Raw genomic sequence first — 22766 nt, forward strand, 5'->3', positions numbered from 1 at the left:
TGCTTTGCTTTAATGTAACTGCAAAGCACTCAAGAGAAAGGCAGGAAGGCCCTCCTGCTGCCCATTGTGTGGACTCTCCATTGACCCTTCGATGTGGGTCTGATGGAGAGCGCTTAGGGTGAGCCCTGGCCAGCTTCTCCAGTGGGCTGCCTCCCGCATGGCCTAGGTTCCCACTAGAGTTTTGCTGTGCCAGTCTGCCTGGGCATCCTTGGCGTCTGGTACAAATCGGGGAATCACTCAGCCCTCACAGACAGCGAGGAGCAGGGCTCGCTAGCAGGCCAAGGCTTCTCCTTGTCATGGCGCAGAACCTTGACCCCCACTCTCTCCACACTCCTCTCTCCACAGCGTTGGGAAACACCACGAAAATGAGATTCGCTACCAGCCCTTCCGCATGACACCCTACCTGGTCAAGGTGCAAGAGCAGCAGGGTGCCGAGAGCCAGCTCTGCTGCCTGCTGCTGGCTGAGAGGGTACACTCGGGCTATGAAGGTATAGCCGTGCCTGACCAGGGAGCAGCCTCGTTAGCGCATCCTTCCTGCCTGTGGTTGACACGTGATGTCTAAAGCGTACCTAGCTGCTCATTCGCCTTGGCCTCTCCTCAACCCTGTCAGCCTCCTTCTCTGAGTTCGGCACAGCTCTCTCTGCTATGTGGCTCTCCCTCCCATAGCAGCTGGTCCCTCACCCCTGTCTGCCTCATGACATCTCAGTACCCCCACAACCTCCACTTCCTCCCTCAGCCTCCAGTGCTGGGCTATCCTTGGCCCTACCTTGGCCGAGCCTGACTTCCGTCTGGACCGCCTTCCTCCCAACTTGTGGTTTCTGTTGAGCACAAGTCCTCTCTGTGCCCTTTCCTCTGCCTGGCTTCCTCTGCAGCTCAGCCATCCAGCTATCCTAGCGCTGTCCTGTCAGTGGGGGCTTCTCAGGTCACCCTACCTCCTCACAATCAGGTTTTTCCCATGGAGCCCAGGGAAAGCTGTACCATCCCGATTACCTTCTTGGGATGCCTCTAAAAATATTGTTTTCTCATACTCTGGTCCAGTGCCTGGCTAGAAGCTGTTTTCTGCCTATCAACTCAGAAGTCACTGGACTAAAGATCCCAAGAGCTGCCTCACCCTAGCCCGGGGACATTTAGCCCTGGAATTGCAATCTTTTGATTAGCCTTGAGTTTTTCCATTTTTTTGTTTGTTTGTTTTTGTTTTGTTTTTTCTGAAGCTCTTCCTGAAAGTGATAGCAGTGTGTTCTAACATGATTTTTCTCTCTAATGCAGTGATGTATCTCTGCATCCAGAACATTCTTTTTCAAATATTCATTAAGAGTATAGAGAGGAGGAACAACTTGTCACCCCAAATCACAAATGTCCTTCAAGAACCAAAGAGTTTTAGAAATCGATAGTTGGGGGAAACACTGGATATACAGCGCTGTATGGAATGGCTAGTCTTTGTCCCCGCCCCCTCCTGCCCCTGTCCCCTGGAAACTGTCAAGTTCTCCCATGCAATGGCCTTGGCAAACCAAATGTCATATAATTCATCTTTACCAAAGTGATTTCTTCAGGTTATTGTAGACCTGAAGGGTCATCTTATAAACCATGAAGGTGGTCTTCTGTCCCGGGGCCACGTGTCTCAGCTAGCATGGCTGTGCCTGTTGGTTCCCAGGGAGGTTGAAGAGGCTGTGGTCTGGTTGGGGCCTGTCCTGCCTTCAGCATGGTGGCTCTGTTACTCAGTCCACCTTCTCATTTTCTCCTTAGCCGTCCTTGAGGACTTCCCTAGTTACCACAGAACTAAGTAACCAAGTGAGTGTTTGGTTCAGTAACTAAGTTTCTGAGAAATGGAAATTCTGTTCTTTCAGCCCCTAGAATTCCTCCCGAGAAGAGAATCTTCACGACAACCCACACACCAAACTGCTTGTTCCAGGATGTGGATGAAAGGTGAGTAGTGTCTCACTGTTTACACCGCCCGCTGCCATTTGTCTGGGAACCAGTACTGCGTCCTCCGTGTCACCAGATCGTAGGACAGATGCTCAGTGTTGCCTCATTGTCTTGGTAACAACCAAAGCAATAATAATGAACCTTTCTTGCTTTTGACATCATTGCTGAAGACAGGGTCTTTGTGTCATTGTCCCTGCATGGCCCTTGACAAAAATGGATGACTGTACTATTCTGTGACACAGTGATGCTTCGGTCAGACTACATACACTGTTGCAATCCCATTATCTAGTGACAGGTTATCAGAATGCCATGCCACAGCTGGGTAGTAGTAGCCACAGCTGTGCACGGTGCAGCACCGTTGTTTCTGCACTTGAGCTCAGCCAAAAGGCCGAGAAGCGACACACTGGTGTTCCTGGCTTGTGGATTTACAGCTTGTCATTCAGCAAGTCCCCTTTATTTCACAAGACAGGGTGCCTCGGTGCCAGGCAACATCCTCGAACTCTGTGTGCTCTGGGTTTCTACTTCAGCAGTCAGGCCCGGGACCAACCTGTGTTGTGGGAGTTCGTCTCTGCTTGCTCAACAGGATTGCCTAAGGATGCATTTTCAGGCTACATCTCACTCTTTCAGAACGTCTGACTATACAGGCAGTAGAACAGTGTGAAATTACACTGACAGGTTCATGAGATCCAGTTGCAGGAGCACACTCGTGAACTCGGCGTGACGAGGCTGAGACAGGAACATTTGGGAGTTTAAGATCCTACTTCAAAAAGAACGAAAGCAAGAAAACAAACACCACAGTTTCTAAGAAATGAGTGCTGTAAATGGGGCTCTCTGGAAAGCTGGGGACTATTTAGTTGAGCCTGCCTTTTTCACCCTGTTTAAACACCATCTAATGGTGATGGTACCATCAGGGATGGGGTGACGGGGCTGATGTCGGGAAGAGATGTCGCTGTCTGGGCCTCAGCAGGAATCTGTCTTCTGGGGTCCCTCCACGCCTTTTCTCAGAGAGCTCCTCAGGCTTGTCTCGCTGGGTCTGCCATGGAGGGTACCGTAGTTGGTGTAAGAGGTCCTGACTAGATTCAAAAGCGCTTGGTTCCCAACAGGTTGTTGCCCCACTGTGTGCCTTCCCCTGGTTCCTTGACAGATGAGGAGTGGGAAATTACATGGCTGTTAGAAGTGGTTTGGAGAAACATGTCTTCAGAAAATACCATAGGGAGTGGACAGAGAGACAGACCAAGTCACCCCTCTATTCTGGAGAATTGGCTTCTCCTCTTCTGACTACCTGGCCAGGGACACAAGGACTCCTGAGTCACACTGCACTGCCTCCAGGAGGGGTCCACTCTCTGGGTGGCCAGATACCTGCCACTCCTGGCCTCAGTCCCGTGGGTGTGCCCTGCAGGTCACCTGTGGTCCAGGTACCAGAAGGGTGGTATCAGATGCAGATCTCGGGGCTGACTGTACAGAGCCACCTAAGAGGCTGTCGTGGCTGCATAGACCTGAGGACTGTGTGCGGACTGCCAGCTGGTTTGCTCCAGCTGTGAGGCAAGAGTGCAGGCCAGCGCCTGTAGGGGGCAGTCTGCCGAGGTCTCCCCAGTGAGTGGAACCTGCAGGGCCCCTTCACGGAGCCCTGTGGACAGGGTCACAGAGCCCTTCCTCCTCGGCTTTGTTCCTCTTTTCCTCTCTCTTCCTTTCTCCTCCCCCTCCCCAACTTCTTCCTTTTTCCCCATTCTCCCTCCCCTCCCCCAGCTCCTCCAGCCAGGCTTGTGTTGGGAGGGTGCCAGGGACATTCTGTACACTCCATCCGAAGGGAAACAGGAGGCCTGAGAGTGTGCCTCAGACACTGAGGATAAAATCAGACTTCTAGAAAGTTCTACTCTGAGAATGTGTGTAGAAGGCCTTCCACTTGCGCAGAGGAGCGTTTGAGGAAACATCTGCTGGGATGCTTGGATGCCCGTGGAAGAGGAGGCGGCCAGCCAAGCCAGATGCTGACAGAGGCATAGGCAGCTGCCTCAGTCACCCCTACAGTGACCAACCCAGAACACCAAAGGACTTCCACTTTATAGAAGCAGAGACAGGCAGTGCACAAGGGTTCTAGCCAGTCATGGGAACTTGTGAGGGAGCCACAGGAAATGGCCGTCAGAGTGACGGAAGACATTCTTAGAAAAGACAGCTTTCAGCCAGAACTGGTTAAACAGACTCACATTAAACTGGTCAATCTTAGAAACTAATAAAAATGAGATCGATATGTCATGTTGTATTTATGAGGAGGTCGAACACCACGCAGTAGCGTACAACCTCATCCTCATTGCTGTCACACCACAGGGGTGCTGGAAAGCTGCCACACCGAGACTCCCTAACCCTACTTCTGCTGTGTCTCCATCTGGGGGGCTTCGGAGCCTGCGTCTGTCTCTGGATGAGGAGGGGTCCTGGGATGGCCCTCCCTTGGAGTCTGCCTGCTCCGCCTCACGTCTGTATTCCACATGCTGACTGCCTGTGTCCCTTGTCTCGCAGGGCGGTCCCCCTCCTGGGCTATCTACCTCAGGATCTGATCGAGACCCCGGTGCTCGTGCAGCTCCACCCCAGCGACCGGCCCTTGATGCTCGCCATCCACAAGAAGAGTAGGTCATCTTCTTTAAGCTCCAAGACCTGTGTGCTCTGGGGCTCGGAGGGGCTGGACCCACTGGGAAGGCTGAGCCCTGGTGGATGCCCTCTGTCCTTGCCGGGACCTAGTGTCGTCATCTACATGTAGACTGGGGAGAAGAAAACTCATAAAGGGTTCTTGGCGACCCATTTATAGTATTGGTATCGGTGAATATGGGGAGAGCCGCTGAGCTGTGGGGCAGGAAGGTTCCAACCATCCTTGGGAGTAGACTGCACAGGACCCCTCCAAGCCGAGCCCTGGCAGATGTGGGTAGCACTGAGAGATTTGCATCCTGATGTAGGAGATGAAACTGCCTCTCCTGGAAACCATCCCTGGTGTGATTTGAAGCAGACACGGGAGTTGAAAGCAGAGGCTTTGAGGAGGTGACCTTGGCCAGTCTGTGTGTGTCTACTCCCTACCTAACACAGCAGCCCTGAGCCTTGTTTATTACCCTCTAGTCCTACAGGCCGGTGGGCAGCCTTTCGATTATTCTCCCATTCGATTCCGCACCCGCAACGGGGAGTACATCACACTGGACACTAGCTGGTCCAGCTTCATCAACCCGTGGAGCAGGAAGATATCTTTCATCATTGGGAGGCACAAAGTCAGGGTGTGAGTGCTCCCAGGGGGCCACTCTGTGGGTTGTGGGAGATTCTGGACTATTCTCACTTCCTACCAGCCGGGGGCAAAGATGGGGAGTTATCTCCCTATGGGGGAGAGGCTGGGATGGGCAAGGGAGGACCTGCCCAGGTGGAATGGAGGAGAGTCTGAGGGTGGAAATGGAGATTCCCACCCCAGCAGGCCCTGTGGGTACCACATTCAGGCCAGGCAGGCCCTTCTGAGGAAACAAATTCACATCATGCAGAGGCCCTTTGAATGAGGATGTGTTCGCGGCCTCCCTGTGCCCAGAGGAGAAGACTCCACACCCCAGCGTTCAGGAGCTCACAGAGCAAATCCACCGGCTACTGATGCAGGTGAGTGCTGAGTCAGCACTGCTCTGTTCTGCCTGTCCCCACGGGTCTGCACAGGTGGGACAGGTTTGGATAGTCCGGTTAGCCCGAGAACTACCAAGCACCCTCCATTTCTCCTAGCCTTAGAATCGTCCAGGCCTCAGCCATGATGTTGCATAAGCAGTTGAAGGGTGCCCACACCCCACAGCCTGTCCTTCAGTCCTGATGTGACTTCTACTGGTGGAAGTCCTGCTCCGTCCCAAAACACTGTCACCAACACTGGCAACTTGGTGACCGTACCCTCCAGTAAGATCAGTTTAGACACAGTCAGCCCCACTACTGAGTGGATGTCCCCATCTTGGTGATAGGATTCAAAGTGTAACTGCAATTGAATTGGTTTGGTTTTTAAAACCTTGATAGACTGCATAAGACACCAGTGTGCAATAATTAGCTGGTTGAACACCATCTTAGGGTTCCATTGCTATGAAGAGACCATGACCAAGGCAACTCTTATACAGGCAACCATTTATTTGGGGTTGGCTTACAGGTTCAGAGGTTCAGTCCATTATCATCATGGCAGGAAGGATGGCAGCATCCAGGCAGACATGGTGCTGGAGGAGTTGAGAGTTCTAGATCTTGATCGGAAGGCAGCCTGGAGGAGGTTCTCTTCCACACTGGGCGGAGCTTGAGCATTAGGAGCCCTTCAAGCCCACCTACATAGGGACACACTTCCTCTAACAGGGCCACACCCATTCCAACAAGGCCACACCTCCTAATAGTGCCATTCCCATAGGCCAGGTATATTCAAACCACCATAAACCTGTTCCTTTTTCCTTCCTTTTTTTTTAAATTAATTTTTTATATTCTATATTCTTTGTTTACATTCCAAAAGATTTTCCCTTTCCTGGTTCCCCTCTCCCCAAAAGTCCCATAAGCCCTCTTCTCTCCGCCCATTCTCCAATCAACCCCCTCCTACTTCTCTGTCCTGGTACTGCCCTACAATGCTATATCAAGCCTTTCCAGAACCAGGGACCTCTCCTTCCTTCTTCTTGGGAGTTATTTGATATGTGAAGGTACTCAGAGCTTCTGTGTTAATATCCACTTATCAATGACTGCATTCCATGTGTGTTCTTTTGTGAATGGGTTACCTCACTTGGGATGATATTTTCCAGATCCAACCATTTGCCTAAGAATTTCATGAATTCATTGTTTTTAATTGCTGAGTAGTACTCCATTGTGCAATTATACCACATTTTCTGTATCCATTCCTCCATTGAGGGATATCTGGGTTCTTTCTAGCTTCTGGCTATTATAAATAGGGCCGCTATGAACATAGTGGAGCATGTGTCCTTATTGCATGCCGGGGAATCCTCTGGGTATATGCCCAGGAGTGGTACAGCAGGATCCTCTTGAAGTGTTCTACCCAGTTTTTTGAGGAACCTCCAGACTGATTTCCAGAGTGGTTGTACCATCTTGCAACCCCACCAGCAGTGGAGGAGTGTTCCTCTTTCTCCACATCCTCACCAACACCTGCTGTTTCCTGAGTTTTTAAAAACTCTTAGCCATTCTAACTGGTGTAAGGTGAAATCTCAGGGTTGTTTTGATTTGCATTTCCCTAATGACTAGTGATGCTGAAGATTTTTTAAGATGCTTCTCAGCCATTCGAAGTTCTTCAGGTGAAAATCTTTGTTTAGCTCTCTACCCTATTTTTAATAGGGTTATTTGACTCTCTGGAGCCTCTGTCGGAAAACCCAGGATAGCAAAAACTATTCTCAACAGTAAAAGGACTTCTGAGGGAATCAATATCCCAGACCTCAAGCAATACTACAGAGCAATAGTGTTAAAAACTGCATGGTGGGGCTGGAGAGATGGGTCAGTGGTTAAAAGTACTTGCTACCCTAGCACAGGACCCCGGTTCAGTTCCCACCAGTTCCCAACACCCACATGGTGGCTTACAACCATCAGTAATTCCAGTTCTGGGAAATCCAGTGCCCACCTCTGATGGCCACAGGCAGCAGGCATGCATGTGGCATGAGATATACATGCAGGAAAAATATTCATAAACATAAAAAATAAAACCAAAAAGATTTTGCTGGGCGGTAGTGGTACAAGCCTGTAATCCCAGCACTCTGGGAGGCAGAGACAGGTGGATTTCCGAGTTCAAGGCCAGCCTGGTCTACAGAGTGAGCTCCAGGACAGCCAGGGCTATACAGAAAAACCCTGTCTCGGAAAAAAAACAAAAAACAAAAAAAAATCCCAAAAAACCTGCATGGTATTGGTACAGTGACAGGCAGGTAGATCAATGGAATAGGATTGAAGACTGAGAAATGAACCCACACACCTATGGTCAATTGATCTTTGACAAAGGAGCTGAAAGCATCCAGTGGAAAAAAGATAGCCTTTTCAACAAATGGTGCTGGTTCAACTGGAGGTCAGCATGCAGAAGAATGTGAATTGGTCCATTCTTATCTCCTTGTACTAAGCTCAACTCCAAGTGGATCAAGGACCTTCACATAAAACCAGACACCCTGAAACGAATAGAAAAGAAACTGGGAGCCGGGCGGTGGTGGCGCATGCCTGTAATCCCAGCACTCTGGGAGGCAGAGGCAGGCGGATTTCTGAGTTCGAGGCCAGCCTGGTCTACAGAGTGAGTTCCAGGACAGCCAGGGCTACACAGAGAAACCCTGTCTTGAAAAAACCAAATCCAAAAAAGAAAAAAAAAAGAAAACAAAGAAACTGGGGAAGACCCTTGAGGTCATGGGCATGGGGGGAAAGTTCCAGAACAGAACACCAATAGCTTATGCTCTAAGATCAAGAATTGACAAATGGGACCTCATAAAATTACAGTTTCTGTAAGGCAAAGGACACGTCAAGCAGACAAAACGGCAACCAACAAATTGAGAAAGGATCTTCACTAACCCTACATCCAACCTGTTCCTTTTTATCTTTTTGCTTTCTTTTTCTTTTTTGGGTTTAAGGGGGGATGTTGAGCTGGGTCTCTGTGTGTATTCATGGCTGTCCTGGAACGCCCTCTGTATACCTGGCTGGCCACGAACTCAAATGCTGGGATTCAAGGCACGCGCCTACCTGCGCCACCTAAACATGTTCCTTTTAATGGAATCTCCTTGGTGACTGCATGCCAGAGGTTAGGCCATTGTGAATGAAGGCCAGACAACTCAGGGTTCACGCTCCCCTGTACTTGGCTTCTCTGTGTGACCTTGGGCAGCCTGACACCACTGCTTGAGCTTGACTTGCGGTCACCTCTTCTGCCCCTTTCTACCGAGTCCATAGCCATCTGTTTGCCTTTTCCCCCAGCCTGTCCCCCACAGTGGCTCCAGTGGCTACGGGAGCCTGGGCAGTAACGGATCCCACGAACACCTCATGAGCCAGACGTCATCCAGCGACAGCAATGGTCAGGAGGAGTGTCACCGGAGGAGATCCGTACGTCCCTCTCTGTTCCTCCCCCTGAGAAAGCAAGTCCAGCAGCACAAGTCCTGAGTTAGAAAGCGTGACCAGAGATAGCCAGGCAGTGGCTGAAGCCAGGGGCTCAGTTGCCTTCTCCTCTGTCTCAGTTTCCCTGGGATTTGCAGCCGGCTCGTGGTTAAATATATAAAGGAAAATGGCTGAGCTGGGCAAAGCAGTGGTAACAAAACCTTAGTTGTAGGGTGGTGCGGACGCTGCAGCAATTCCTTTGTTCTATGTCTCCCGTGGGATCATGGGAGCTGTCGCCAGCTCCATCTGGCTCCTTCAAGATTTCTGAGTCTGGGTTGGAATGTAGTGAGTACCCTCCATGGGGAGCACTTGCCCTGTGTGCAGGGGCCTGGGGAGCACTAGCCCGTGTGCAAGGCCCTGGAGTCTACCCCTGACCCTCGGACCCCGATGTTGGCTTCTCTGCCCTCACAGTTGGGGACCAACAGAAGAAGGTCTCCTAGAATGAATAACGTGTTCCTTCTTGTTTTTCTTCAAGGGAATTTTTAAAACTGGAGGCAAGATTCAACCCAAAAGTCACTTTCCAACTGAAACTGGAGGACAAAAGGAAGCATCTGTTGCAGGTAAAAAAGATGTCCTCTGGCTCCTCCTGGAGCCCTCGCTCTCGGGGGCAATCAGCTTTTCTTTTAAAAAAAAAAAATCTACATTTATTCTGTTTTTATAAAGAAAACAAGCGGGGGCTGGAGAGGTGATTCAGTGGTTGGGAGCACTGGCTGCTCTTCCAGAGGACCCAGGTTCAATTCCCGGTTCAGTACCCACATGGCAGCTCATAACTGTGTCATACCAGTTCCAAGGGATCCCTCACACAGACATACACAGAGGCAAAATACCAATGCACATAAAATCACACACACACACAAACACACACACACAGAGAGAGAGAAGAGAGAGAGAGAGAGAGAGAGAGAGAGAGAGAGAGAGAGAGAGAGAACAAATAAGCCCAGCACTTGGGAGGCACTTGTCAGTTCCAGGACAGCCAGGGCTGTACAGAGAAACTCTGTCTCAAAACAAAACAACAACAAGAAAACAAAAGACAGCCCACATTCCTTTGCTGTGTCTCGGGACGGCAGAGGGAGGGAGCTGGCTTTTCTGGCTTTTTGCTCTGATTGAGGGCTGGAAGGTCCCCTCCTGCGTGTGCTTAATCTTCTCCTCGCTCTGCAAAGAAGAGCAGCCCCTCTGCGTGCAAGCTACAAGTGCAGATCCGACTATCCAGGGGCCCTTTACCCCATGGACCACTGGACCTGCCTACTGAGTGCAGTAGGAGCTGTGACCATGGAATCTAGGGAGTGCGTGACTTATGTCCTCACACCACAGAGTATCGGTGTACTCTTCATGCATGTGCAAGCTAGCACCTGCAGGTGCACACACACACACACGCACACGCACACGCACACGCACACGCGCACACACACACACACACACACACACACAGAGTTACCTTGGCTTGGCAGAGTGCCCAGGTGCCTGCAGTTCTCAAAACCAGACCTACCTACAGTAGACAGCAAGGTGGGTGCTGGCCGCCGGGCATACACCAGGGAAGAAAGTGTCCCTTGTTGCTCAAGATCCCTCAGGAGGGCGACCCTGTGGTGAGCACAAGTGGCATCCACAGCCTAGTGCCTGGGCACCCACTGTTGTATGATCATTGTCACCAAATTGTCCCTGCTAAGTGCAGTGCTCTGAGTCTTGAGATATTTCTGCCTTCAATACTAAGGTAGAAATTCAAGGCAAGCCAGGGTCCCAGAGTTTAAAGTCAGCCTTCCTCCTGGGTAAATTAGTGAGACCATATCTCAATCAATCCATCAATCAATCAATCAATAAAAGAAGAAAGAAAAGAAAAGCCAGGTATCATGGTCCCAGCACTTGGGAGACAGAAGTCAGCAGATCTCTGTGAGTTCAAGGCCAACCTGGTCTACATAACAAGTTCCAGGCCAGCCAGGGCTACATAGTGAGACTTTGTCTCTAAATAAATAAGTATATAGTGATGGGTGCACTACCGAGGTTGTTCATGGTAGAGTATCTGAGCCACACATGCAAGGTCCTGTTTGGCCTGCCCTACCCAGGAGGGTAAGTCATCCGGGGTCTAACTGGCCACAAGTTCAGTATTTTAAGACCCACCCTTTTTCACTGTGAGCTCTGGGTCCCGAGAATGGTCCTGATGCGCAGTTAAGCCCAGAGAGAAGCAGGCCTTGCCTGGGTGATGGGTTACTCTGAGCTCCCGCTCCAAAACTCCACAACTGTCCTACCGACAGGGATTCCCGATGCAGACTGCCACCGGGGTCTTGTATTTGTACATTATGAATCCTTACTCCTGTCTTTGAGCAGAGTGAAATGCTTTATAAATATGCAAAAGTTTCTTTTGGCAGATAAAGAGTATTAAATGAAAATAATCGTGTGTGTATGTGTGGTTTGTTTTCCAGAAATGCAAAGCAGCCCCCCAGCTCAGGTGAAAGCTGTCACCACCATAGACAGGGACAGCTCAGGAGCCAGCCTGCCCAAGGCCAGCTTCCCAGAGGATCTAGCCTATAAGAGCCAGCCTCCTTGCTCCTACCAGCAGATCAGCTGTCTGGACAGTGTCATCAGGTACACAGGACACTTCTGATCTTCCCTGCCATTGGTACCCGGTTACCCACACCTTCCCACCCACACGATGCCTTCCCACCCTTGTGCAGGTACCTGGAGAGCTGCAACGAGGCAGCCACGCTGAAAAGAAAGTGCGAGTTCCCAGCCAACATCCCATCCCGGAAGGCCACAGTCAGCCCTGGGCTGCATTCTGGAGGTATACTCTCCATTCGGAGCTGTCTAACCTGTGACCCCTTCAATCTCCTGGGTGGGGCCAGAAGCCATCATAAACCCTCTGGTATCCCTTCTTCCCCCAAATTAATTTTTCATAGCTTTGTAGATACACCAGCGATGCTTTTAAATGGCCAGAGTAGCCAGAAAGCCGAAAGTACCCTTCTTGCAGGTCAAAGTGATATCTGGTCTCGGAGCACTAAGCTTTGAGAACAAGGACCTGGGAAGCCTGCTGGTGGCCTGGAGGCAGCAGTGAGCTCCTCTCCCTCCTACAGCTGTGCTGGCCTCAGTGGTTCTAGAGCAGACACCTCCTAGTCAGTCTGTCTAGAGGAGCCCTTGTCTGAGAACACTAGCACGCTCTGTGGCCATTTGACAGCGCAGCCCAAGCAATCTCAGCTCTTGGCTGGTGGAGGAGGATGCCGAGTTGAAGGCCAGCCCTGGCTATACAATGAGACTTTGTCTCAAAAAATTACAGAAAGAAAAAGAAACAGGGCTGGCAAGATAGCTCAGCATGTAAAGGTGGTCGCTGTGCCAGCCCGACAGCCTTCGTTCAATCCCCAGATCTGACCCGGATCCACAGAGCTGTCTTCTGGCACATGGGTTCATACACACAATAATAGTAATAGTAAAATGTTAAAGAAGAACTAGGGTATCCCATCATTAAACGAAGCACAACAGAATGAATGGCCATGCACGGGATAGAGTGGACACCCCAGAATATGCCCCTGCCTCCTGCTTACTGGAGAAACTCTTGCTACACACCACAGGACCCTGGCATGATCCACAGCCATCTAGAGCAGTGGTTCTCAACCTTCCCAATGTTGTGACCCTTTAGCACAGTTCCTCAGGTTGTGGTGACCCCCAACCATAAAATTATTTTCCTTGCTACCTCATAACTGTCATTTTGCTACTGTTGCAAATCATATCTGTGTTTTTCGATGATCATGAAGTGACCCTTGTGAGAGGCTCATTCTACATCCCCCCCAAAGGGGTTGCAACCCACAGGTTGAGAACCACCAGTTTAGATGCCCCCCTCCCCCCACAGAGGTCCTGGACTCTGAGAGTGATGTTCAGGTTGCTCCGGTCATCACTTTCTTCACCCTTTTTGCTGAGGGGATCAAGCATCCCTGGGGCAGGGGTGCAGCCACCATGGCCCCATAGGCCCCTTGCATCTCCGGCTCCTTAACTGGACTTGACTTATATGTTTGCTTCTGTTTATCTCTCATCAAGAGGCAGCGCGGCCCTCCAAGGTGACCAGCCACACAGAGGTCAGTGCTCACTTGAGCTCCCTGACGCTGCCAGGCAAGGCCGAGAGTGTGGTGTCCCTCACCAGCCAGTGCAGCTACAGCAGCACCATCGTGCACGTAGGCGACAAAAAGCCACAGCCCGAGCTAGGTATGCGCGCCAGAGATCCCTGGGGAATTTCAATGGCAGTCTGAGTTTCAGAAAGAAACTTTGGAGGCTGGGGAGATGGTTTGGTGGGTAAGAGCACTTTCTGTGTAAGCGTGAGAACCCAGGTTCCCATCCCCAGAACCCACATAAAAAGTGGGCCACAGTTATGAGCGTGCCTGTAAGTCCAGAATTTTGGAGGGTAGAGACAAGAGGGTCTCCAGAGCTTACGGGCCACCAGCCGAGCCCTAGGTTCTGTGAGCAGCCTTATTTCTAAAGGAGTAAGGTGGGAAGTAACAGAACGGAACACCTGGCATCCTCTGCTGGCTTGCATGCATAGACTCCCAAACACACAAACAAGCATGCGCAGACGCACACACCATATGCATGTAACACACATACATTTGGCTGAAAAATGAGAATGCCAACTTCCATTTTGAACTTTTATGTTTATTCAAACTTACCAGAAAAGTCCCAGTAAAGGCTATTTGGGTACTGAAAATTCAGAGGTGGCCGGTTAGGCTCCGCTGTGCTCTAGCGCCACCTGGTGGGAGTTGCCTGCCTTAGTGTCTCTGCCATAAAGCGCAGGCCCCATTTCCACATTGGAGAAAGAACCAGAATGCATTGTGAGAAGACTGATTGTGGCTGAGTGCTCTTAAGATGAGGCCTGGAAGCAGGGAGATGGGTCAGTTGGTGATGTGTCTGCTGAGAAAGCATGGGGACCCACAGAAAACCTAGGCACAGTGGCCTCCGATGCAATTCTAGCACTAGGGCGGCAGAGATGGTGATTTCTGGGGCTCACTGCCAGCCAATTTAACTAAGTTGGTGAGTTCCGGGTTCCGTGAGAGACCATGTCTCCAAAGGTGAAGAATAAGGGAGGAGGACATCCAGTGTGGACCTCTGGCCTCCTCACCTGCATGTGTATACATGCATACATATACACTTGAATGCATGCATGCCCACGTGCATATGTGTACACACACACACACACACCCCATGGGCTCTGCCAGCATGCCCTGACCTCTCTGCTCCATAGACCACATAATCACAATGGCCACCATGCATCTGGAGGATATAGTAGCACTTTGGCCCTGTCTCTTACATGTTAAAGCGGAAGGCAGCTTTGGAATGTCTTCAGGCCCCGAGTGGACGCCCACAGCTCCCAGTTCCCTGATGCTCACAGTCCAGTGGATCTTCAGGTCTCTGCTTGCTGCTCGCTGCCTGGGACTCCTCGGGAGAGCTGAGGCAGGCGTGGGGGACGCTGCCCCCCATTGTGGGCATCATGAGTCAACGGGGCGGGAGCTGTCTGTACAGTAGGTTACACTGACAAGCACATGTTGATCAGAGCCCGCTTCTTGTTGCAGAGACAGTAGAAGATGTGGCCAGTGGGCCTGAGTCCCTGGATGGTGCCGCCGGTGGCCCCAGCCAAGAAAAGGGGCCTCTTCAGAAGCTGGGCCTCACCAAGGAAGTTCTGGCTGCACATACCCAGAGAGAGGAACAGGGCTTCCTGCAGAGGTTCAGGGAGGTCAGCAGGCTCGGTGCCCTGCAGGCTCACTGCCAGAACTATCTGCAGGAGCGGTCCCGAGCCCAGGCGAGTGATCGAGGTGAGCGCTGATGTGAATTTGAGCATGCATTTATTTAAACACTTGGGGTTTTTTGTTTTGTTTTGTTTTGTTTTGTTTTGTTTTGTTTTGTTTTGTTTTAAGACAGGGTGATACTGGCCCGGCACTCACAGCAATCCTCTTGCTTCAGCCTCCACAGTGCTAGGATCACAGGTGGGGGCCATCAGGCCTGGCTCAACACTGTGCTTGAGAGACCTGTAATCTGGTGCTAACATATGAATAGTGCCCAGGTTGGAGGTGTCCGTGTGGAGTAGCCACTGCCATGTGGCAGACCGCGGTAGAGCCCTAGGCTAGCTTCAGCAGATTCTTGAGGCTACCCCCACCTCCAGTTAAGACCCCGGGGTAAGCTCCACCTGCAAAGAAAGAGCCTTGTGCCGTGAACCTTTAGCAGGCAGCTCTTGGGAATGGAGGGATGATTTTCCCCTTCCTGTGGACTCGTCCTCCTGGTCTGGGGCTGCCCTGTGGAGCCAAACCTCAGCCAAACCTCTTGGCGTGAAACTTTTCTTTAGGCCTGTAATCCCTGCCTGGTTGGAGGACTTTCTGTTACAGGAGCCTGGTTCGTGAGTCTGGCCATCTGTCTACACACTCGAATGGGATCTGGCTCAGGCCAACACTCACCTGGCTCCTAAGCCGAACCTCCCTCTGTATCCCAGAGGCAAGGGGCCGCACTGGCCAGAGATACCAGCTGTTCTCTTGGCTCAAGAGTACTGGTCATAGGGTCACAGGTAGTAAGCCCAGGAGACACAGCACCAGGACCAGCCCCACAAACACACTGAAAGGAACTGAGGAAGCTATGACCTCTTTTAAAGATCATGTCTTTTCTTCTGCTTTTCTTGCTTTTGAAGGTAGGGATTGACCTATCTTCAGCAAGCATGCTATTCTGTTTCCCAGCAACATACTCAGCCAGGGTTGCGTTTCCCAGTCTTCCTTCTCACCCTCTTCCCAACCCCCTCCCCACAAAGTCTTGCCACATACGGGAACCTCAGTGGAGATGAAAGGACGTCCATCCATCCCGAGCTGACCCAAGTGTATATAGTTCCATTTCCCACACACCCCGGACCCAGCTGTTTGTACGTTGCCTGGATCACACAACCTCCCAGGAAGTCCTGACAACAGTCTACACTGAGTACTTCAGCCACCGTTCTTCCCTCTGAGGGGAAACATTTCCGGGAGGAAAACCAGCAAATAGAGACAGGCTCTAGAGCAAAGCAATGTGCTTGGACCGGGCTGTTTGTCTCCACATGGAAGAAAGGAGTGAAGCCCGCCTTGACCCAAGCTCACAGATGCCTCCTGCATACCTGTCGCCTCATGTCTGTTACTCTGCTGAAATGGAAAGAAAGCAGGCTCCTGGGCTTTCAGGGTGCTCTAAGTCCAGGCAGCCCGCTCAGCCCGCTTGTGGAACATGTAGCATCCCCTTAAGAAACAGTAGTGGGAGGTTAAGCGAGACCAGCCATTCTGCCTGTGCGGTCTGCACACCAATATGTATTTATTCTAAATATCAGGTGATAGCAGAAAGGGGCAGGGTTTTATGTTTTGTGTTTTATTTTGGATAAAGAATATTTCTTAATTACTAATTTTTGAGAATTCCATAAAACACATTGTTTATATTCACACACACACACACACACACACACACACACACACACTGCTACCTGCTCCCAGATCCACACACACACCCCACCCCCTTCCATCCTCTCACTGAGTCTAATTTGGATTACTTATGGACTTCTAGGTTTGGGACCATCTGTGTGAGAGTAGTTGGCCTACTGTGGGCAACACCTTTAAGGAAAGCATTCTCTGCCTCCCTCCAAAACAATCAACTGTCTGTAGCTCCTCAGTTAGGAGTGGGGTTCCATGAGCCCCTTCTGCCTCCATGACGAAATGTTGACTGGCCTGATAGTGTACAGGCAACCACAGTTGCTGTAAGTTCACCACAGTAGTGTCCTGTCTGATCCAGAAAACCTATTTTGGTCTGGTCCTGTCCAACTCCTGGCTCTTTAAGTCTGCCTAAACTCTCTTTGATGCCGTACCCTGAGCCTTGGGGTCAGGTTTGATGTAGAAGCCCCATTTGTGCATTCCACTGACACTTAGCTGTGGGCTTCTGTGCTCACAGCCATGTACTGGACCCCTTGTGGCGGGCTGCAGTAATCTGTGGGCACAGAGATGTGAATTTAGAGGTCAGTTTGCTAGTGTGTGTGTATTTAGCAAAGTAATAATGGTAGATTTACTCCTGGGACCTGTGATCTCCCCATCACGGATTCTTGGCTAGAGGATCAGGTATGCCTTTCTTCCTGTGGAAGGGGCCTTAGATCTCGTCAGAAAGTGCTGCTGGTTGCCCCTCCCGCCCATAACACTGGTGCCACTCTTGGTCACTATTGGAGTTCATAGCTAGAGTAGACTGGGTGACTTTCCCCCTCAACAGCTCTCAAAGCACCTTTTAGCATTTTGAGAGCTGGGCAGCGGGGAGGAAGCTTCCTGATCCATTTCAACCTGATCTCTCCATGGCCATGGAACTTACAGAGAGAGGGTGTGGGACTTCCAGAAGAAATCTAGGACAATGGCCTGGTAATTAAAAATGCACCTTCAAGTTGATAAAGTTTGGTTTTATGAAAACCCTGCCCCTCTACTTCAGTTCCTCTCACTGGCTGCGGATTGAGGAAAACTGAGCCTTGTATCCAGGCCTGTGGAATTGAGCCACCAGGTGCCTGGCATTCCGCACCCCCTGGGAGCTGACCACAGTAGGGCTGGTAGCCACTCTGCAATTTTAAATGTGTTTCTCCACTGCCCCAGGACTAAGAAATACTTCTGGAATCGAGTCATCTTGGAAAAAAACTGGAAAGAACAGGAAACTGAAGTCCAAGCGCGTCAAGACTCGGGACTCTTCTGAGAGCACAGGGTCTGGGGGACCCGTGTCCCACCGACCTCCCCTTGTGGGCCTGAATGCCACAGCCTGGTCGCCCTCCGACACATCCCAGTCCAGCTGCCCCTCTGCACCGTTCCCCGCCGCCATGCCAGCTTACTCCCTACCTGTGTTCCAGGCACCTGGAATAGTGTCCACGCCGGGGACGGTGGTGGCACCCGCTGCAGCTGCCCACACCGGCTTCACCGTGCCTGTTGTGCCTATGGGCACCCAGCCCGAATTCGCAGTGCAGCCCCTGCCGTTCGCTGCCCCCTTGGCTCCCGTCATGGCCTTCATGCTGCCCAGCTACCCGTTCCCACCAGCAACCCCAAACCTGCCTCAGGCCTTCTTCCCCAGCCAGCCTCACTCTCCAGCCCAGCCCACGCTTGCCTCCGAAATGACTCCCGCCTCCCAGGCTGAGTTCCCTAGTCGGACCTCAATGCTCAGACAGCCGTGCGCTTGCCCAGTCACCCCTCCGGCTGGCACAGTGGCCTTGGGCAGGGCCTCCCCACCGCTCTTCCAGTCCCGAGGCAGCAGTCCCCTACAGCTTAACCTGCTTCAGCTGGAGGAGGCACCTGAAGGCAGTACTGGAGCCGCAGGGACCTTGGGGACCACAGGGACAGCAGCTTCTGGTGTGGACTGCACATCTGGCACGGCTCGGGATCGCCAGCCAAAGGCACCTCCAACAGTAAGGGTTCTCTGCTGTGCCTCTTTCCTATCAGGCAGGACACGTGGTGGTCAGCACACCCCCGTGTGTCAGGGGCTGCTGGGCTGAGGGCTTCCTGCCAGCCTCCAGGCCTGAGTTCAGCCTACAGTGTCTTTTCTGGAGTGTGCACTTCGTGGTTATGAGGTCCTCCCACGGGACATTATCTGGAGCTCTGTGAGGAATAAATGAGGGAGACATCATGGCAGTGGAGGGACCAGGAATAATATGTGCCTTTGGGAGCATTTATGGGCCTCGCATTTCTTTCTTTCTTTCTTTCTTTCTTTCTTTCTTTCTTTCTTTCTTTTCCTTTCTTCCTTCCTTCTTCCCTCCTCCTCCTCTTCCTCCTCCTCCTCCTCCTCCTCCTCCTTCTTCTTCTTCTTCTTTTTCTTCTTCTTCTTCTTCTTCTTCTTCTTCTTCTTCTTCTTCTTCTTCTTCTTCTTCTTCTCTCTCTCTCTCTCTCTCTCTCTCTCTCTCTCTCTCTCTCTCTCTCTCTCTCTCCTTTTTTTAAGACAGGGTTTCTCTGTGTAGCCATGGCTGTCTTGGAACTCAGTCTGTAGACCAGGCTGGCCTTGAACTCACAGAGATCTGCCTGTGTCTGCCTCCCAAATGCTGGTATTAAAGGCATATACCACCACTGCCCAGATGGGCCTCACATTTGTAATGAGTCCAGACTCCTGGAGCTCACACGGATGAGACAGTGTGCCTGAGTGTTTGTCCCTGAGAGCCTTATGGACGGTGCCAAGGGCTTCCTTCAGTATTGGTTTCTAAGAGTGACCTATATAGTAGCAGCAGCCCAAGTCAGCCCCGTGCACTGTGTGGTGTGAGCTTCCGGGGATGACCACTGCCTTTACAAGGTGTCAGTGCTGCTCTTCAGAATGTGGGGACATATGAGTGGGCAATGGTTCTCCCAGAGCCTCTCTGCCCTTTAAGAAACTAGGACCCCAGGTGCTTCCTCAGCCAAGCAGCCCCCCTGGGGCTTAGAGTCTCAGTCATGGCTGGTTTGCCGCCTGGCAGGCGGAGGAGCAGCATGGCTCTTTTTCCACTGGAGTCCAAGCTGTCTGCTGTGACTGTCCCAAAGTCACATTTTATTGGGTGATATTCATAGAGTACCAGCTACTCTTTCCCCACAACTACAAAATCTGCTCACCTGACAGGTAAAGGAAAGGCGTGTGCTCTGTAACTGATCTTTGTACAAAAGCCACCCATGACTTTCCCTTGGTTCTGCTTCACCTCGTTGTATGTTGTGTCCTGTGCTGTCACCATAAGGCCTATGGTCAGTGGTGTCTTTCCTGTCCCTAAAGTGCAATGAGCCCTCAGACACCCAGAACAGCGATGCCATCTCCACATCCAGTGACCTGCTCAACCTCCTTCTGGGCGAGGACCTCTGCTCAGCCACCGGCTCAGCACTGTCTAGAAGCGGGGCGTCTGCCACCTCAGACTCTCTGGGCTCCAGCTCGCTGGGCTGCGACACATCCCGAAGTGGGGCAGGTAGGTTTGTGCTGAGGGCACAGGTGTATGCTAGGCAGTCTAGAAGATTCTCACAGACTTCTGTCCCTGGCCATTGTGCATGGGTGCAGCTCTTCCTGTCTTAATCAGCAGCACAGCAGGCTGTAGTCATCAGAATCAGAACCCCTAGCTGTGAGCTTCCAATTTTTGTGTCCCTGAAGATGTTACATTCATGCCAGCCCTGACTGGGTTAGTCTGTGGGTTCCCTGGGCATTGGGCAGACGTAACTAACTGTCAAACCTCTACCGGAAGGAATTGTCCGCATGTGCCCTTGAGCCTCCAGGGGCAAGGCCACCCTCAAAATCCTGATTTTGCCCCAAAGTAAGCTTTCCCTAACCTGTTTCCAGGCCTCTCTGCCCAGGGGCAACAGCTGGGCACAAGTCAGGCCGGCAAACTCCCTCTTAGTACTCTTCTCTGGGTTTCTAAAGGTGGATTTGTTTCCAGAGTCAACAGACAGTGAGAAACTGGGACAAAGGTCAGGGCTCCAAGAAAGGCCCTGCCCGAGCTCAGGTTCACCTCAGAGGAGAGTCATCTCCACTGTGCTAGCAGGTATCCTGCGTTCGAATCCTCGAGATCGTTAAGATTGGAGAATAAAGGGGAAGGGGCGCCAGCACAAGCTGTTTCTACCTAAGGAGCCCCACTCTCTGGAGCTGCTGTGGCCACACCTAAGCATCTTGTACAAGAGTTACTTTCCAATGTCAAGGTTATAACGATCGGCATTTCATGTATTTGAAGGCAGTAGTGATACAAGTCACACCAGCAAATACTTTGGAAGCATTGACTCCTCAGAGAATAATCACAAAGCGAAAATGGTCACAGACACGGAGGAGAGCGAACAGTTCATTAAGTACGTCTTGCAGGACCCAATCTGGCTGCTGATGGCCAACACAGACGACAACATCATGATGACGTACCAGCTACCCTCCCGGTAACCGTTGCACTTCCTGGGAAGCCTGGAGGGCTGGGTAGGAGTTTCCCACACCAAGGTCATCCATGCAGGCAGTGTGTCCCATGGAACAGTGTCTAGACTTGGCAGAGGCGATGGAGAAGGAGGTTTCTCCTTCGAGGCCCCACTGGGCCTGCAGCATCCTGCCCTACTGCCCTGGGGCAATTAGAACCCTGGAGACCAACCTCTTACCAGCGGCCCACTCCGCTTCTGCCATACATTGGTGCAGTGTTGCCCCTTGAGCTCTGTTGCTTCATTCATCTTAACGGTGTGTCTGTCTGAGTTTAAAAATCAAGGGTCAAGGTGGGTGATCAGCCCATGTCTGTGGTAACCCTGGGCCTGCCCAGGTTCTGAGTGCAGGCCAGGCTTCCTGGTAAGGTCACTGCCTTTGCAGAACAGCTCCAGACAGGGGCTAAGAGAAAGGAAGGGAGCCCCTGAGGTTCCTAAGGCAGCAGACCTCTGGTCAGTCAGCGGGAGGAATGGCTGAGGAGCCTCAGACATCCAGTGGCAGACAGCTGTGCTCCTGGCTGGTGGTGGCCCAGAGTCTAGATGATTAAGTCTCTTAGGCTGACCATGTAGTGAGAGCCAGCCCAGGGCTCCAGACAGCCCCTGAAGATGCCGGCTTCCCCCCCCACACACACACCAGCTAGTTTGATGAAAAACTGAAATTGTGACCTTGGTTCTCCTTCAGAGAAAGACTGAAAAACATTTACTAGAGAGATGCAGTTACTTTATCTCGAGGATAATCTACTACTGCATTGTTGATTATTGAAAAGAAATTATCAGAAAATGAGTGTGTTGTCCCTTCAGCCTATGGCCCTTACCTCTCCCTATCTCTTCGTGAAGGGATCTCCAGTCGGTCTTGAAAGAGGACCAGGAGAAGCTAAAGGTGCTGCAGAGGTCCCAACCCCGGTTCACTGAGGGCCAGCGGCAAGAGCTTCGAGAGGTTCATTCGTGGGTCCACACTGGAGGTCTGCCTACAGCCATCGATGTGACGGTAAGTTTGCAGAACCTTCCTTCTCACATAGCATGCAGAGGTTATACCTGGGGCTAAGCATGGTAGCACACACCTGCCACCCCAGGACTTGGGAGACTGAGACAGGAGGATTGCAGGTCTGAGTCTAATCTGGCTATGTAGAAGATTCTGCTACAAAAAAAGAAAGGAAGGAAGGGAAGGAAAGAAGGAAGGAAGGAAGGAAGGAAGGAAGGAAGGAAGGAAGGAAGGAAGGAAGGAAGGAAGGAAGGAAGGAAGGAAAGAAACAAAGAAAGAAACAAAGAAAGAAAGAAACAAAGAAAGGAATGGAAGGAAGAAAAGAAAAAGAAAAGAAAAGGAAAGAAAAGAAAAATAGTTCTGCGGACCCTTAGGGGCAATCCCTCCCACAGGTTTAAATGGCCGGCTTGAACAGCTTGCTGAAGCCCGTGCTCTTTCCACCATTCTGATTTCTGTTTAGCAACACAAACATTTCTCTGTCCACCTTGCTCTCTTCCTGCCATAGCTCCTGGGCCTTAAAATTTCAGAACCATATGTGCTCCCCAGGCCTCTGCTCCCACCTGCTGGCCACAGGCAGTGGGGGCCCCACTGTGGTCCAGTGGCACAAGGACAGCCACTCTCATGTCCAGGCCATGACCCTCAGTCTACAGACTGGAGCTAGCCCCAGCTCCTGGGCACCAGGAATCCCTCTCGCCTCCCGGTTCCCAATACTTAGCTCATTGTGAGCTCCCTTGTTGATGGTCTCCCCTCACTGTGGACTGCGACTAGGGACCAAACACTAGCCGGATCCGCGCCCCTCCCGCCTCACTGGATGGAGGCCTGCCTTTCCAAGCTGCTAACCTTAGGACCATCCAGCATGTCTCTCCTTCCATCTGCTCACAGGTCACGGCACGGCCCGCTGAATGCCCAATCTT

General features: G+C 51.5%; 1 protein-coding gene across 1 annotated transcript in view; it reads left to right on the forward strand.

Moving 5' to 3' along the window:
• Positions 1-22766, forward strand: part of Per2 (period circadian regulator 2) — a 43298-nt gene that overhangs the window by 18173 nt on the left and 2359 nt on the right. Inside the window, exons 8-22 of the mRNA XM_052192660.1 lie at positions 346-488; positions 1845-1923; positions 4435-4541; positions 5023-5176; positions 5430-5538; positions 8830-8955; positions 9482-9566; positions 11421-11583; positions 11673-11779; positions 13024-13188; positions 14547-14786; positions 17595-18391; positions 19711-19897; positions 20651-20843; positions 21708-21858. Of these exons, the coding sequence (XP_052048620.1) occupies positions 346-488; positions 1845-1923; positions 4435-4541; positions 5023-5176; positions 5430-5538; positions 8830-8955; positions 9482-9566; positions 11421-11583; positions 11673-11779; positions 13024-13188; positions 14547-14786; positions 17595-18391; positions 19711-19897; positions 20651-20843; positions 21708-21858 (2806 nt within the window). The remainder of the gene's footprint in view (positions 1-345; positions 489-1844; positions 1924-4434; positions 4542-5022; positions 5177-5429; positions 5539-8829; positions 8956-9481; positions 9567-11420; positions 11584-11672; positions 11780-13023; positions 13189-14546; positions 14787-17594; positions 18392-19710; positions 19898-20650; positions 20844-21707; positions 21859-22766) is intronic.

Source organism: Apodemus sylvaticus, chromosome 9, assembly GCF_947179515.1.
Source record: "Apodemus sylvaticus chromosome 9, mApoSyl1.1, whole genome shotgun sequence".
NCBI classification, from domain to species: domain Eukaryota; kingdom Metazoa; phylum Chordata; class Mammalia; order Rodentia; family Muridae; genus Apodemus; species Apodemus sylvaticus.